Consider the following 16,732-nt stretch of genomic DNA (forward strand, 5'->3'; position numbering starts at 1 on the left):
AATGAACACTTTGGACAGTAGTTAATGTAGATGGAGTGTTCAGGGAACAATAAAGACACACAGAGCAATTCAATTAACTTCTTTTTATATATCATACATAAGACTGTCTTAATATAATACAAAGGGCATTGTCATAAACACAGCAAAGTCTTGACTAGATCTTACAATCTGTGGATACATGGACTTATCCTTTCCCCCATGCTGTTCAATTCTATAGTGCATGTTGCATGTACAAAAAAAGTGAAAAAATGTGAAATCAAAAATGAAAAGGATAAATCCAAATAAAATAAGAGGATTTCAACTTCTGTTGGGTGTTTAGATATGTCAACAAGTATACGTGTTTGTGTATAACCCACAAACTCAACAGGCTTATGAAAGATGGAACCTTTTTTTCAACCATGTGCTTCTCATATAACCAAAAAGTAAGGTTTGTGATGTACATGCACTTACAATATACCCTGTGAAAATTATTAAGGTTTGAAGATCTAGCTTTCCCTGTTTGATTCAAACCCTACCTCATAGTGTTGTCCTGATGTAGTCAAGTACCTTTGCCAAAAGGCAAGGTTTTGCCACTAAGAAAACAGGAGTTCCTGCCCACTGAATGGTCACCAAATTGACAAACATAATCAACATACCAGCAGGAGCAAGGTAGTGAGTTCTATACTTCCTTTATTAAAAAAATATAAATATATACATAAATTCTATTTCAACTATTAAAAAGGGGCTGCATTTCATGACAACTGCTCTAAATAAGAGGTCAATCAGCATGATCTGAAATAGGCGCACACTTACGAGTCACTGCAGTCAATTTTTTTTCTTTTTCAGTCTTTTATTTTTGGAATGTTTAGTACCAGTATGAGTGCCAGTAAGAAAACCACTGGCAATTTCTAAATGTCTCAAATTCTGCGGGGTATGAAAAATGATTGCAAATTTGCAATTAACCTTGACATCCAGATAAAACCCCAATCTCAATATAGGTAGCTTTACATTTGTGTTTGTGGAAATACCAAGCATGATCTCTTTATGATGGTTTCTCCTTTAAAATGGCAACAGCATGACCTGTGGCCTGCCCTTAATTTGAAAGGTGGCTGTGGGCAGGTTTGTTTCTGTCTAATTTCGAAGCTGGTAAAAATGAGCAACAGAAGAAAGAAAGCACTTCAAAATCCCTGATATAAAAAAAAATCTGGTTATTGACTGTAATGTTTTGAGGACATGCATGTCTGCCTGGGCAAAGCATGTGATTGTGGGCTGACGGACACCCTTTCCCTTTGAATAGGACAACAATCATGGGGGATCTGCCCTACCAAATCAGAAAAATACCATTCAACACAAACTGATTTGCCACAATTATCCTTACCCTGCCAAGACAATGACATAAAGTCTTGCTTTCACGGCAGAAACTAGCCAAGTTGACCAAATGATGTATGAAAGGCAGCAAAACCCTTTGAAATAGTATGATGGGGGCAAAAGAAAAACGACGACACAGAAATAGAACGCATTAGTCTCCTTTTTTTTTAAACCATCAGCTTCTATCTTGCTACTCCGGAGCCTGCAGAGTAACTACCAAATTCTCTAACATACCAAAGTTTTAAAAGACTCCCAAAATAATCTACCAATTAATATGGAAACAGTTTTGGTAAAACGTTGCAAACAAATCTGGCCAGAATACACAATAGCCAACGGTCTCAACAACGGTCTCCAGTTTTGCTAAAGTAATATATTGCAGCTGTTTGTATTGACGTTAAAATAAGATCTTGATAAACTTTGCGTCAAAGTGGTGAACTGCTACATTATTGGTTACAGACACCTATATGCTATAAAACAACTGCTTTGGTATAAAAACATATCCAAAGGGAAAATAAATTCTTGTAAAATTCACAGCATAATTTGAGGAGAAAAAAGGCAGTCACTTAACTCATTTTTTTTCTTCAGTTTCCATGTTTTGGATGGAGAGACTTGTGCAGGTGGTTCTGATGAGGAACTACATGCAAAAGGGAAAAATAACAAAACATAAAAGGGTAGACTCTGGAATAGATAGTTCTTTCCACTGCAAAATTCTTAACCAGTGAATAAGATTTTCAAGGAAGTAATGTTTAGGAGGTTGTTGTGTACAATAAGACCCTGTTATGTGGGGCCCTGCTGAAGAAGAAATCTTTGTCGAGAAAGGCCTCAAATTACCATTCTTATTTACCTTTTCTAAGTTGTTTTTAATTTCCTTAAAGAATTAAGGGCTGTCTAGAGAGAAAAATAGAGAAAAGCCATCTTAATTCAAATGATAATGTCCAGCTCCATCCCATTCCAAGTCCATGAGTCATAAGGCCAAAGGGTTATCTAGAACCAGCCACTGACTGTCTTCCTTTCACTGGGCTGGATCCTTTCGTCTCCCGTGCCCAATCGCTGCTCTCATCTGTGCCGGGCCCGGTTGCAGCTTGCAGGACTACGGGTGAGCCTCTAGGCCTGAGGGGTGGTGCTTCCCTCTCCTTTTTGACCCGGTTGGTGTCAGTATCCACCTGCAGGGTCTCCTCTCCACCCGGCCAGCACACGCTATTAGGGACTCCACTGCTTATGTGCTCCCCTTTTAACAAGAGTTACACAATACCGACCAACAACAAGAAATATCACCGCAAACACTTCCCCTCATTGTCAAGCTACAGGATTTACAAGCAGCTTTTTTTTACGAGAAATTTCACTTAAAAAGGGCAAAATAATTAAGAACCAGTGGAACAGTAATGTCAGGCAGTCCACGGTTTGAACCGAAAGAGGACGCCAAGCATTTCATCACCAACAGCTACCTGCGAAACAGCTTCAAACTCCGCTCTGAAATGCTCCTTTAGAAGATTTTGCCACATAATACCATATGGTGATTACTTGGTGGTTACATGAAACTGGTGAAATGGTAAGATGGATGTCTCAATCTCACTATGGTTATTCCGCAGTATTATTTTGTGCCTAATGATTGCAAAAGAAAAACTGATGAAAATTACATATATACTTTTTAACAAAGGTTTTTCTCTGTAGTAGCGGTTCAGTGATATCTCCCTTCTGACGTGAGCAGCTTTTGTTCTCAACACACCTTGTAGTAAAAAACACCACCTTAAAAATGACGCACAGGGGGAACACACAGCCAAATGTCAGTGCAGTCACGAGCTGGCCATAGAACTCTGCTGCACACACACTCCAGTCATTGGAGACTCCTCCCGGTCCATGCCCTGCCTCATGCCCAGGTGGCCTTCCGCTAGGTAGTGGGCAGGCCCTGTGTTCGTGCCCATGGAGAATGCAGGGTGCGCTGCCATGCCAGTCTCCTGCCGTGGGTTCGAGAAGGCACCTAGCCCCATGCTCAGCCCACCATTCTGACCAAAGTCAAGGGCTCCGGCAGGCAAATGGCGGAGCTGGTAGGCCTGGTTGCCATGGTTCCCAGTGGAAGAGGACGATGTAGAGGAAGAGGAGGCAGAGGAAGACAGGGAGGTCATGGACAGATGGCCATGAACCACCTCCATGGAGTCCTGTGTCGAGGAGCTGTGTGTCGGGGAGGTGTAGTGGCGTGGGCGTGGCCGTGTGGCCATCATCTGCCCGTGGTGGTGATGAGTATGTGAGTGGGGATGCAGGGCCTTAGGGTGCTGAGGGGGAACATGGAAGGTGGTCTCCTGGACTGGGTGGGTCTCTCCAGTGACTGACTCTGGTCCGACACCACCTCCCCACACCAGCGGGGGTGGGTAAGGCTGTCTTGCCTGCCAATGTCAAGCAAAGAACAAGTGTCAGTTGTGAAATATGGCTGCACACCTTGTGGGTCATAAGTTTGTACTGCTTAATGTTAGTTACGCTACAACTAACAATTAATTTCAATTAACCTGTTAATCAGATTCTCAATTTATTGGTTAGTTGTTTGGTCTATAAAATGTTGGGGGGGGGCAAAAAAAAAACAAAAACATCCACAACCCAAAGATATTCAGTTTAATGTCTTAGAAGACTAAAGAAACCAGAAAATATTCATTTTCCAGAAGCATAAATCAGAGAATATGGACTCTTTAAAAAATGACTCAAAACAATTTCATTATCAAAGCAGTTGGCAATTAATCTAATACTTGACAACTAATCCCTTAATTGACAAATTTTTGCAGCTCTAAATGTCATCATCTACAAGGAGTTTAAACAATCTGTTCCTTACATGTAACATTATAAGACACTTCAGTCTGAGTATAGTTAAAATAAAGTTTACAAGTTAACACAATTCTCAGTTTAGAAGTATGACAATTTTAATTTATGTTACTTGCTAGACACAATCCCACTTTCAGAAAATTTGGTTTTAGTATTAGTTTTTAAATTTGATGGTAAACATGTCTTACATTAAAAAAAAAAAAGCAAAAAACAAATCAGATCAGGGTGGGAAATTAACTCTCTAAAATGTGAAAATCTACCAGCCACTGATAGAAAAATGTTCAAATTCAGACACTCAGTACTAAACCATTATTTTGAATTTGAAATCTACCAGTCACTTTCACATTTTACCAGCATTTGGCTGGAGGCTGGTGCTAATTTCCCACCCTGAATGAGATTATCAACAGTCAATCATGCAACATGGAAAAAGGGGGATTTGTTGATTTAAAACATTTTTAATCAAACTGTTTAAAACCACTGCAACAACTCTGCTCAGATCCTGATAAAATTTCATACTGACCTGTGGGCAGAGGCTGTCACCATCGATGGCAGGCAGGGCCGTGCCAAAGTGTCCTCCACTGTGCAAGTGGTGATGGGTAGGGTCTGATCTTGCTCTGCCACTGGTACTTGTCCCAGATGATCCTCCTGAGGGTAAAACAGAAAGTGTCACAAGTGTAGCCTCAACAATTGCACATAAAATAGTCAAATGCTACAACAACATTGTACAACATTTATTAAACCACACAAAGCATGTGAGAATTGCCTGGACGTTCCACAATAAAATGGACTTGAATAGTTTTAACGCTAGAGTTCCCAGTATTTAAATTCCACAAAATCCAAATATATAATTGTAGGAAAGTGATATGACACATTCCTCATGTTGTCTTAGAACACAACAACTGACTAATTTAAATAAAAGACAGTGGACCATCTCCCCAGATTTTTCAGACGACAGTTACCTGAACTCGAGGAGGTGCTGGAGGTGGTTCCTGAAGACTGGGACTGCTCCAATGCGGGGCTCGTGGACACGCTGCTGCTTGTATTGGTCCCCTCGTCCGCAGTCTTCTTGAAGAAGCTGTGCTGCAGGGCATAGTAGGGCTGGATGCGGCTCTTAGGGTCATAGTCCAACATCCGCAGGATCAGGTCCTTGAACTTCAAGTAGTCAGCAACAGCGTGGCCAGACTCCCCTGCCCGCCGGCCACCTGGACCCCCTGTCTCCACACCCAGGATGGAGTGGAGCTTCCGCGAGGCTGGAGGCTTATACTGTTTCAAGGCAGGAATGCGCAAAGATTAAAGATATTTAACTCAGCCACACTCATCACATTACCTACTTTGGTTTTAACAAGAATAATAAAATGCAAATTTTAGTCAGAGTCTCACCCTTTTGCCATCTTTGGTCTTCTTAACACTCCATGTACCATCCGAAAGCTTCTCAAAGAACTTCCTGGCTTTTGGGGCTAGGTCCATTATGTGATTAGGCGGGATACCAAGAACCTCAACTATTTTGTTCATCTGGTCCACCTAGAGAAAAGATATTAATCAAGTTACTTTAGTGTTCACATTCACAGGTGCATCTTCAACTTAAAAGCACACATACATTCTTGAAACCGGTAAGACAACTTGAATGTCATCAAATGTTATCTTAAGATGACTTAAGTGTTAAAACATTGCCAAGTAGAGAAAAAAAAGTACAAAGCTTGACAACTAAGTGAGGTATGATAAATGTAACACCACTTCTCAATCTCTGAGGTCTATATGACATTATCTGTGACCTAGGCATCAGGTAAGATTACCATTTTAACTTAAATACTGTGATACTGCAGGGATTGTCCTGGCCAACAAATCATATTCTAGACCTAAGATGACATCTTTGTTTGATACAGATCCCTGCTAAAATCACATAATCATCTTATTGCTTTACAATGAAAATAAGAATAATGTTAAAATTAGCATTACCTTTAGTATCACAAATCATATCGCAACTGCAATATCAGCATATTAGTTATTTTATCAAAATCTATTAGCCCTATACCAAAACACAGCACAGAACAAATCTAAGCAGTATTTCAGTCCCTTATACCTCGTTGGCTCCGCTGAAGAGAGGTTCTCCAGTGTGCATCTCTACCAAGATGCAACCCAAGGACCACATGTCGATGGCCAGGTCATAGGGCATTCCCAGCAGCACCTCTGGGGAACGGTAGAAGCGACTCTGGATATACTGGTATATCTACAAAAAGAAGGCAGGGCCAGTCAGACTACCTTTGTTCCTAACCTGAATACCCTGTCATTACACCTAATGTTTAGAAGCAACAACTACTGCATGCTTCTCAGGGACTTTAATGCATACATTCATTTTATTGCTGATAAGGAAAAACTGAAGCTAGATACCCTTTGTCCCAGTTGGCATGAGCTGCCAAAGTCCACTATTTTGATGGCACTCCTCTTGGGGTTACAGAGGAGGATGTTCTCAGGCTTCAGGTCACAGTGGATGATGCTGAGCTCAGGCGTGGCCAGGAAGAGCAGCGCCGTGCATAGCTGCTGGGCAAACTTCCGGGTAAGATTGAGTGAGACCCCGCGGAAGTTGGTGTTTCGGAGTAGGTCGTACAGGTTATATGAAAGCATCTCAAACACGAGGCAGAGGTGGTTCCGGAACATGAAGTGACGCTTTAGGTGAACTGTAGAAAACCAAATTATACCATGGTTAGTCAAAGACCTCTTAATTGATCATATAAGACATGTAAGATTAGAGCAAATGTCAGGAGTGCATTACCAATGTAGTATTTCATCTCGGTATCATGTTTGTTCATGAGCTCTAGGAGGCGCACTTCAATCTGGGCTTGATTGAGGAAAGCTTTCTTGTTCTTGATGATCTTAATGGCAACCCATTCCTGCTCAGCCCGGTCATATGCTTTCACAACCTAAAGATGCCAACAAAAGCAAATTTTAATGTTCCTCAAAGTTAAATCAGAATTGTTTGTTTGATATTAAACATCAATACTTTAACTGTTATTGTGCTCATGAAAAATCTTCAGTAGGTGGCATCTAATATGTTGAAACCAAATGAAACCATCATTTGTTTCTCCAAACATAAGACAAATTTTATCCATTGCATGCACTCAAACCAAGTGTAAAAGTGTAAGTGTATAAATCATAATTAAGCACCTGTCCAAATGATCCTTTTCCTATCAAGGAATCAATCTCATAGCGGTCCATCCACTTCTCCCCATTCTTGACGATGTAGTCATAGTTATCATCGTCATAGCCATCATTAAAGACTTTCCTCTCTTTTTTGTGACTGGAGTCTTCACCCTGACCCTGTTGGTGCCGTCGCTTCTTTTTTGCATAATACACCTAAAAAATTAAGCAATGAAACAATTCAAATGATCACACTTGAAGATATGTTATATTACTTCTAAATGTTCAAAGTTTTACAGATCTTTATGATGTAACAAACAGATGATATAGATAAATGCAAAACTAACCTCATTGATGTGTTTGTATGTTTTGATAAGGTCAATGGAGAGCTTCCTCAGGGGAGCTGAAGTTGGGTCACGAAAGCACTGGGGCATGTGCCTCTGAAGTATTAAAAGGGAAAGAAATCACAACATTTAATAAACAAACAATATGTGCAGCACTTTTGGAAGTAACAGGGGCTCATCTAAATTTCTAATGATAAATCTTAGAGGCCATTCATAGATTTAATTTAATAAATGTTGCACAATATTAAATGGCTGGCCTGAAAGAACATTTGACAAGCAGCTACTCTGCCTGGTGACAGCAGCAAAAAGGGGAAGTAGACTTTCATATCACATTAAGTATTGCAATTCTTGTAACATTACACATTCAGACTAAAAGACATCCAGAAGCTGGGGTATGGCACGGTTAGTGTACCTGATTGGCAGTGAGCTGTGGTGTCTGGTCGCTGTACGGTAAGACCGTAACAGATTGGTCAGTGCTTGGCTGGTGGCGGTCACTGTACTGCTGGTGCGTATGGGGCATTGGAGCAGCCATCTGAAGACCAGCAGTGTGTAAAGAAAAAGAGGGCGCAAGCCGGACGGACGAAGGTTTGCATGCTGAAGTCTCTCCTCCTAGAAGGAAATTAACACTGCTATGAGTTGCATATTACCTTAATTCAACATTACATGTAAGAAAACACACAAAGAAGGAAAAGGGGTGATGCTCTTAATGTAAAACAGCTGTGTTTCTTCTTTCAAACATCTGATTTTAGCCCAAAAATAAAACAGGTAAAGATATGTGCTTCTTATTGTGCAGATCTAATATAAACTGGCATTATTTGCTGCTTAATCTAACCACTAAGGATTTATTTCATACAAAAATGTCTAAATTTACCTTTAGTAAAGCAAAATAAATGCAAAATGCAAATCATGCATTGTAATATTTACATGTATGTTGGAATTATTAAGCTTACAGTTTTAAACAGACAAAAATGATCCTAAGATGTTCAGAATAACAAGATTAATTCATTGTTAAAAGAAATATCATGTTAATACATAATGTCTTTTGTTAAACATGTTAAGTCAGAAAAATGCATCAAAGGATAACCACAAAATAAATTATAACAGTAATAAATCAACCTTTGTGAAGAAAAAGGAGCAAAACTGCAGGTTTAACAGTGAAAAGGGGTGAAAAGAAAGCATCTCCACACTATACAGTGAATCATCCTTCATTTTAAGCCAGAAGGAATCAAAAAATTATCAAATAGCATGTTCAGCTATCAGCATCTCTCACCAGACAACACAATTCACCAGTGCTACACAGTAACCACTATTCAGAATCCCAGCAACAGCACCTAATTAGCATAGCCTATCACCACAGAGATACAGCGTGATTTGGCAAGCCCATCAATGCACAGACCAATCACAACGCAGTATGCAAATAGCCTACTTTTGTTGCCAGGGCAGAGCTGCTCCCATTTTCCAATGAGAAAACAAGAAATAAACAAGAAATAAAATTGAACTTTGGCACACTTAGACGCTGCTTTCAACACAAGAGCCTGACAGCAAAATAGCTGCACAGCCCAAAACCTGCACTCCATCTGAGAGCATTAGAAAGCTGACCCAGCTTTGGAAAAGGAAAAAATACACATCCACTGACAGAAATAAGGGGAACTGTAAGATGATAGAGCACAGGCAAAGGCTGTATTTTAAGAAAGTAAGCTATTTTATCATATATATACATATATATATATATATATATATATATATATATATATATATATAGACATACACTTATATACATATATATGTGTGTTTATGTATACACACATAAAATCTTTTAAAAAATGTTTTTATATATTGTTCAATTTATTTCTTTAAATGATGTAGCAAGTGTACTTAAAACTAAAAAGCCTTAAAATATAATTTGAATATTTTTATACACATTAAATTTAAAGAATTGAATGGACTAAAATAAATTATAAGAATGATTTGTCATGATGACTAGTGTCCTGCTTTTCCTGCTTGTTCAGCTGAAACCTGAAAACAATTTTGACAAACAAATTTTAATCACTTTAAACTCTGTAATCAAAGAAAAAGTTAAACTGTATTAAATACATATTTAAATCCTGTATTTAACATTTAAAAAAAAAAAAAAAATCTAATGTTGTTTGACTTTTTCCCATTTAAGAATGTCCTAAAATTTGTGAGTCTGGATGTCAGATTGAAAACAGGTGATATAAGTGAAAGAGAAGAAGATCTAGGGTGCACCACTTCCCACCAAAGGGTTAAGGCTTAATATATAGCAGCTAACCTGGATGCATCATCTCCTGTAAAATTTCATATCATCCTGGGAGGAGAGTCCAGCAGCAAACCACAACCCACTACAAAGAATAAAAACACATCATTATCACTGTGCATCTTTGGTAGGGATTTAACTTCATAGTGGGTTAACTTAAGTTGAGAAGGCGGGACAGAGGACCCCTAAAGAACAGAAGACACCCCAAAACTTTAAAATGTATGCTTGGGGTAAATGTATGAACTTTTGGGGAAATTTTAAAAAATAAAGCTTAAATTAAAGAAGGTAAGCTGCTTGTAAATCAACAGTCAAAAGCAATTAATGTCTGGGCAATAAAATTTGAAAAACAACAAAGATCTGAAGGTCTTGTGAAACTTAAAGTAAGAGATAAATAGTTCACTCACAGAGGCCCAGACTAGATAACACTTAACAAATCAAATCAGGATTAATATTGTTGTGGGCTTAATAACACAGGATCTCCTCTCAGTATGTCAATCCTATAGCTTTAAATTATGGAGAATTTTAGGACCTAAATTTTTCTTTTTAAATATATGTACCCCAACTAGGCCAACTAAATTTATTGTGCAAGATTATGCAAATTGACAAAGAACTGAAAAAGTTTAGTGTGAGTCCATTTTACACACACAATACCTGACACCTGACTAACATAACTATAGGGTGAATCTGACATTTAAAAAAATAATCACTAATCCTACTGGGAAAAATTAAGCTGCATTTGACCACAAAGCCATTTTGCAAGCGCACTTGTAGCTCTATACTCTATTCCTAAACGTTTGATTATTCCTCATTTTCAGTACTGACACATGAACAGTTCCTTTCCTGGCTCGACTCATCACGGCATCAACGGGCCCTATTTAGGTGTAAATATAACGACAGCTAGCTTGCTATTAGTAGCCGTATCATATCATAAGTGATAGCTAAAGACCTCTGTAACAAGCCTGTGTCATCTTCTCACGCCCAACTGATTAGATCCATCCCAAAGCTGAATCCAATGTAACCCATCCAAAACAATTAAAAGCCTCACGTCCGTGTATAATAAAGACGGTGCCCGAGTAGCTCTGTACTTACAGATGATGGGGTAGATCTCGTCATGGTTGGGATTTAGAAAGCATATTCAGTGTTAATTTTCGTCCTCTCCTGCTACATTATCGTTCGTTGTATGCCTCCAATTCCTCGTATTAAATGGCAAACGGATTCAGGCTCACGTTACCGTTAGCAGTCTAACTAGCTAACGTTGTCGTCGTTAACGTTACCCTGAAAACTGCGGGACAAGCGAGCATATCTCTCACCAATCCAACGTTAACGTTAGCTAGTGACGCTGTGTTCAGCCAGCGGGTTGTGGGGCCCATTCAGCTGCTTCGTCAACAAGTCAACGTTAACCATTAGCCAGGTTAGCCGAATTAGCTACCAGGCGTTAGCCAGGTTAGCTAGGTGAACTTCCGTAATGTATAACTCCAAAACCCAAACTACACCTTTCATATAAGTACAGCTAGACACCGAAATGACAGTAAATCAAGCGGGGCTGTTAGCTAGCACGGCAACATTTTTCTTAAATCATACAATGACAGTGTCTAATATCGCAGTTAGCTGTAACGTTAACGCCGTGCCAGCATGACTCTCCGTCCAATCCGCTGCACCCTCCTATCCAGCTCACAACAGGCTTGAAATCTGCTCCCGTCTAACGTTAAAATTAGTCCGTTGACCTACTGACTGGAAGCAAATGTTAATGTTAGGAGTCGGCACCGCCACAAAATGTTAGCTAGCCGCCATACCATAAGCTACCATTCTCAACTTCACTGTCGCGTCCATCATTGTTAACCATTCACGTTACATATAATATACATCTGCGAAAACCTTCACGTGAAATGCGAAGCAAACGAAGCCAAATATAAGATTTCACAATTGCTCACCTCTGATGGCACGATCTTCATTTAAAGTCCAATAACCTGTATGATGAGGAAACTTATCCAGCTTGAGATTCTCCCCTCCCTGCACGGTTAGCGAGTAATGTTAACGTTAAATCCAATCCCCCGTCCTCTGATCAGGCAAACTCTAAAATTATTCGCCAGCCAGATTTAATGCGCGTTTCATCTCCCAGGCTTTGATGAGCAACATCGGCGATCGAAGCAACTTTGACTAACGTTACTATCAGCTGATGACTAGCAACATGCTAACGTTAACTAGCACGCATAACTTACTAGCTAACCTTAGCGAACTGGCTAGCTAGTTGACAAAATGAACGCAGCTAACATTAGCTACCTGCCCTGGCTAGCTGTAGCTTCTTTGGCTAGCCTCAAGCTAACAATTCTAGCTACCGCTAAATAAACGTTATGCCAAATTCTGATTTTACGTTGTCTTTGCAAATTTAGCGTCGGCCACTTCGATAAATACGACAATAGAGTTAAATCCGGAGTATTTTAAACATGAAACAGAAACCGTGTCCTCTGATAATTTTGGTTAGGAATTTTGTGTCAATTTTCACAAAATGGCGCGCGGTCCAAACCTGCGCAGTGAACCGGCCCGGTGGACCAGAGACACGGACAACTGAGTTAGTGCGGCGCCGCCTAATTATTTCAACTATGTTAAAACGTCGGCCTCTTGATCTTCTTCATCCGATCCACTAGACGCATTTCGATATCCAAAAACGTCAAATATATATCCACTGACAGCATTATTCCGGCGGGAAGGGAGAACATTTGAAAAGACTGAGCTGGGAAAAAAACCCTCCTGACAAAATGGCGATGCTCTAGCTTGTTGCCATGGCAACTGTCAATCAAAAAATAAAGTACCCGGATGTACCAATGACGAATAAAATCTAACTGGCCAGAGTTACAGGACACATATAACTCCAGTGGTGTCCCTGTCTGTCTTTTTAACCGTGTTTGGCCTGTTGCTACCATCCGCTAGAGATGTATATATCATCAGACTGTGTTTATTTTTACGAATTTAAACTACCGTTGCCTTTTATTATTACAACTTTGTGATACCCTATCTCTGTCACCATAGAAGTAAGGTATCTCTTAAATTTAGTTTGTGTGTTTTCCTGCTTTCTTTCATTAGCCATTTACAGTTAAATCCAGGAATTTATAATTACTAGGGCCAGAAGCCCCCCAACACATCCCCTCAAATAATCTGGGCCAGAAAACGAAAACAAGCTTTCTATTTAGCCTATAATAGGCTAACGAATTATAATATAACATGTTATCACTCTGTAAATATTAAAAAATAAAATAAAAATTGACAAATTACTACTGAAATATTTAAAATAAAATGAATCAAGCATTACTTTTAAAGTAATTAAAATTATATGTTAGCCTATGTAAAATAAATAATAATAATAATAATAATAATAATAATAATAATAATAATAATAATAATAATAACAATAATAATAATATAGGACAAGGACAAGCCAAAATTTGAAGGCACTCCTGTATTCATTTCCATGCAGTCTTTATAACATGTATTATCACTCTGTAAACATGTATTTTTATTCACTAATGGCAAATGATCTTTGACAAATTACTTGTGAAATATTTACCAACAAGTTAATTCAAGAATATGTTTGAAACTTTGTAAACTTGCAAAGCATCCCCACACTCATTTAAACCTGGCTGGTCATAAAATTAAAGATGAGGTAATAGGAATGAAAAGATGGAGAGATGACACTCAGATGATTCCCATTTAAAAACCTGGGATTCACTTGGAAGGAAAGTTGAAGGAAGGTTTTCAAAGGATTTTTTTGTTAGGGTGTAGAATTTGCCTCTCATTGGGGAATGAGTGCATACAAAGGACTGATAAACAACTAAATTAAAATTTCAATGATAACTTTTTGTAGCATGTATATTGCAAAAATAATGCTTGGTTGTTTGTATGTGAAACAGCTATTTTCCTATTCTACCTATAGAGTCTAGAATTAGTATAGAATTTCTTCTTTGTGTTGCCACAGTCAGTGTTTTCCTGTTGAGGTGCAGAAGAAGAATGGATTTTTTGTAGTAAAGAACATTGTAACTTTGGAAGAAATCCACTGTATTTGACAGCTGAGACCTCATACCTTCAGATAAACTTTGGAATATGTTTTTGCACAGAAAGGACTGTTGATTTTGTCCAATGAATGATGACAACAAGACAAACTTATTTAAATGTACATATGAAATCTACCTGACTATGTTTAAAAAAAAAAACTTGGAAAAAATATTACTATATATACATTATTTGAATGTAGCTTAGACACTTTCAGATTGAAGGATGTGCTGGTAAGTAAAGTTTTAATCAATTTTATCACAGTTTAGTTTGTCACATGTCCTGAACTGTGTGTATTGCTTAAAAATAAAATAAAAAAACCTATTGAAAAAATCCTATTGCAGAAGCTGTTAGATCAAAAACAATAACTGTAGGTATTCAAAACTTTAGGCCAAATGTTAAAAAAGTAAACCAGCTGGCAGTGCCTACCAGAAATAATATTGTGATGCAGGACTTAAATTTTTGTGAGTGAAAAACAAACAGTCACATTTCTAGCTCTCTATGACAAGCATGCTTAATATAAACTTTGTTGCTTTTTCCAAACACTCTTTCGTCCGTCTCAGCCTGTTATGACAGTGAAACACTGCAGACAGCGATAGACGTGATTTCCTTGCATCTTCCTGTGATATCTGTGATCTGAGTTGAATAGTCAGCATGTGACATCTGCTCATTGTTTGGAAACTCAAAGGCAGATTGTACTCTTTTGTTATATATTTATTGCATTTTTTTTTCTCTTTTATCTAAATTTTAAATTATATTATTCATGACAAGCGAGTGCAATAAGAATTTACAATGTAGAGATATGTTGAGTATGTGACAAATAAAAGCTCTACATTTTGAACAAAAAATAAAAACAAGAAAGACCACTGTACATCTTTGCTAAAAAATGTTTGAGTGATCGGTAAGACTGATGTCTTCATAGCAACAGGTTTGGATGGCATTTTGGAAAAATATCAATTAAAAGTTTCCTTAATTCACTTTAATGCTACCTTATTCTACTACATTTGGTGCTCAACAGACGTGAGACCAAGTCATTGTTTTGTAAGTCACAAGTAAGTCTTTGCACTCAAGTCCCAAGTCCTGAATGTTTTTGAGTCCTTTACAAGTTATATTGTGCTTTTCACTGAATCACTGATCCAATTTTAATATCAGAGCCTCAACTCACCATTGTCTGTGCAACTTCAAAGGTTGAATGAAGTTTGAGGTTTCATTTTTTGTTAACCACTGCATAGTTTTTGTATGCAAACAAAATGACTTTGATTTAACTTTTCTATCTGCAGCCCAGAAACATAATGTTAGTTCTTCATGGTTCTTTCTTACAACTTGACTGGATACTGTTGAACTGGTTCAAACAAAGTGGAATAGAGGTGAGGAATGGCGTTAACAATAATTGACTGAAGAAATGAAATGAAATAAAATGATTTGCAGTACAAGAATAAGATATTTTTTACCATTTGACTTTAGGGGAAGGCATCAAGTATTTTCAAATCAAAAGTCTTGACTTCACGATTGAAGTCACAAGTCTTTGGTGTAAAAATCCAAGTTGAGTTGGAAGCCTTTTTTTGATTCTGTCAAGTCTAAAGTCATCAAATTTGTGACTCTAGTCTGACTCAAGTTCAAGTCATGTGACTTGAGTCCACACCTCTGGTGGTCAGATCTGTATGCAAAGAGCAGGGGTCACCACGGTTACTTCCTCTATCCACAACTGTTACACAGGACGGAGGACAGGCTGAAAGTAGCTGCTTTACATTCCTTACTCAAATAAAATGTTAAAACTATTTACTTAGATAAAAAAATCAAGTTGGCAGACATAGCTCTAGATTTACTCTGAAAGATGTGATATTGAGAGAGTTATTCATCCTTATTTATCTATAATCAGAGGATGTTTGATGCTTGATCAATCACTTTAGGTATCTAAGAGGTGATATAATAATGCAGAGCTATTTATTGTATGAGACTGGATGTGAATGATTGTGTTGTTTTGTCATTAGTATTGTTGGATCTTTTGGTGTGCATGGATGTCACACACGTCGTGTTTTTTCTCATTTGAGTATTGTGTGTATTATATGGACTGCAGCATCTTGCAGGCCCGTTGGTAGCTGCAGCTTATGTTCGGCTCCAATGCAACACTGTGATCAACTTCACCGTTCCTGCTTGAGTTTCTGGAGGAGACCCTACCAGAGGAGGAGCTGTGGATCCTGCTGAGGCCCACTGTCACTCACAAGTTGTTCATGGAAACCAAATAAACCACCATCTTTAAATGACACCACAAAACCAACCTAAATTTCTTGCTGTGGTTCTTCTGGTGCTTTCCATACCCCAGAAGGTTTTTTTTGTAATTTCCATAATAATTGCAGATGTAACAACTATATATTCCCGAGTTTTAGCAAGTCAAGCGTTTGCCTATAAGCTGAGAAGCTCCTCACTCCTCCTGAACGGTCATCAACAACAGTTATGTGTAATTAGTTTTTACATTACTGAAAAATACATTATAAATGACATTATAACAAAACAAATGTAATTGTAATCTGTCACAGTTACTGTGACACTGTACTGTGTTACTGTAATTAAATAACAGTTATTAATCAAAGCGTTGGTTAGTTAGTTAGTTGGGTTATATCCAAATATTATTTTCGGGTTGCCTGGCAGTGATCTGCACTTCTCTAGTTTAAAATGGTTATATCAGTCATGCAATCAAACTTTATTTGTATAGCTCTTTACATACAACTTAGTGCAGTTTAAAATGTTTTGAGGATGACTGACTAACTAAGAATAGAAA

The 16,732-nt window shown here is 38.2% G+C and overlaps 1 protein-coding gene across 3 annotated transcripts; it reads right to left on the reverse strand.

Moving 5' to 3' along the window:
- Nucleotides 1-68: 68 nt before the first annotated feature.
- On the reverse strand, nt 69-12,692 carry dyrk1ab (dual-specificity tyrosine-(Y)-phosphorylation regulated kinase 1A, b). Of its 3 annotated transcripts, XM_084717864.1 has the most exons (12): nt 11,841-12,692; nt 9,925-9,994; nt 8,047-8,243; nt 7,638-7,730; nt 7,318-7,506; nt 6,926-7,073; nt 6,544-6,830; nt 6,236-6,382; nt 5,536-5,676; nt 5,115-5,418; nt 4,676-4,800; nt 69-3,728 (listed from the first exon to the last, which is right to left on the reverse strand). In XM_084717864.1, the coding sequence occupies exons 2-12, from the start codon at nt 9,935-9,937 to the stop codon at nt 3,141-3,143; spliced, it is 2,232 nt and encodes a 743-aa protein (XP_084573990.1). In that variant the 5' UTR covers nt 9,938-9,994; nt 11,841-12,692; the 3' UTR covers nt 69-3,140. The 3 variants fall into 3 exon arrangements, with proteins under 3 accessions (XP_084573990.1, XP_084573991.1, XP_084573992.1); XM_084717865.1 differs by lacking the exon at nt 9,925-9,994 and having other exon boundaries at nt 11,841-12,691; XM_084717866.1 differs by lacking the exons at nt 9,925-9,994; nt 11,841-12,692 and adding an exon at nt 10,999-11,625.
- Nucleotides 12,693-16,732: the final 4,040 nt, after the last annotated feature.

The sequence above is a fragment of the Lutjanus erythropterus genome, chromosome 4, assembly GCF_056507025.1.
Source record: "Lutjanus erythropterus isolate fLutEry1 chromosome 4, fLutEry1.hap2, whole genome shotgun sequence".
Classification (NCBI taxonomy): domain Eukaryota; kingdom Metazoa; phylum Chordata; class Actinopteri; order Lutjaniformes; family Lutjanidae; genus Lutjanus; species Lutjanus erythropterus.

Bases quoted from the DNA above. Each gene is read 5' to 3' on its own strand.
- dyrk1ab (XM_084717864.1), bottom strand. The intron at 6,383-6,543 runs GTATCTAGCTTC...TTCTTTTTGTAG, and splicing joins CATGCCAACTGGGACAAAGG to ATATACCAGTATATCCAGAG. The intron at 3,729-4,675 runs GTCAGTATGAAA...TGACATTGGCAG, and splicing joins GTGACAGCCTCTGCCCACAG to GCAAGACAGCCTTACCCACC.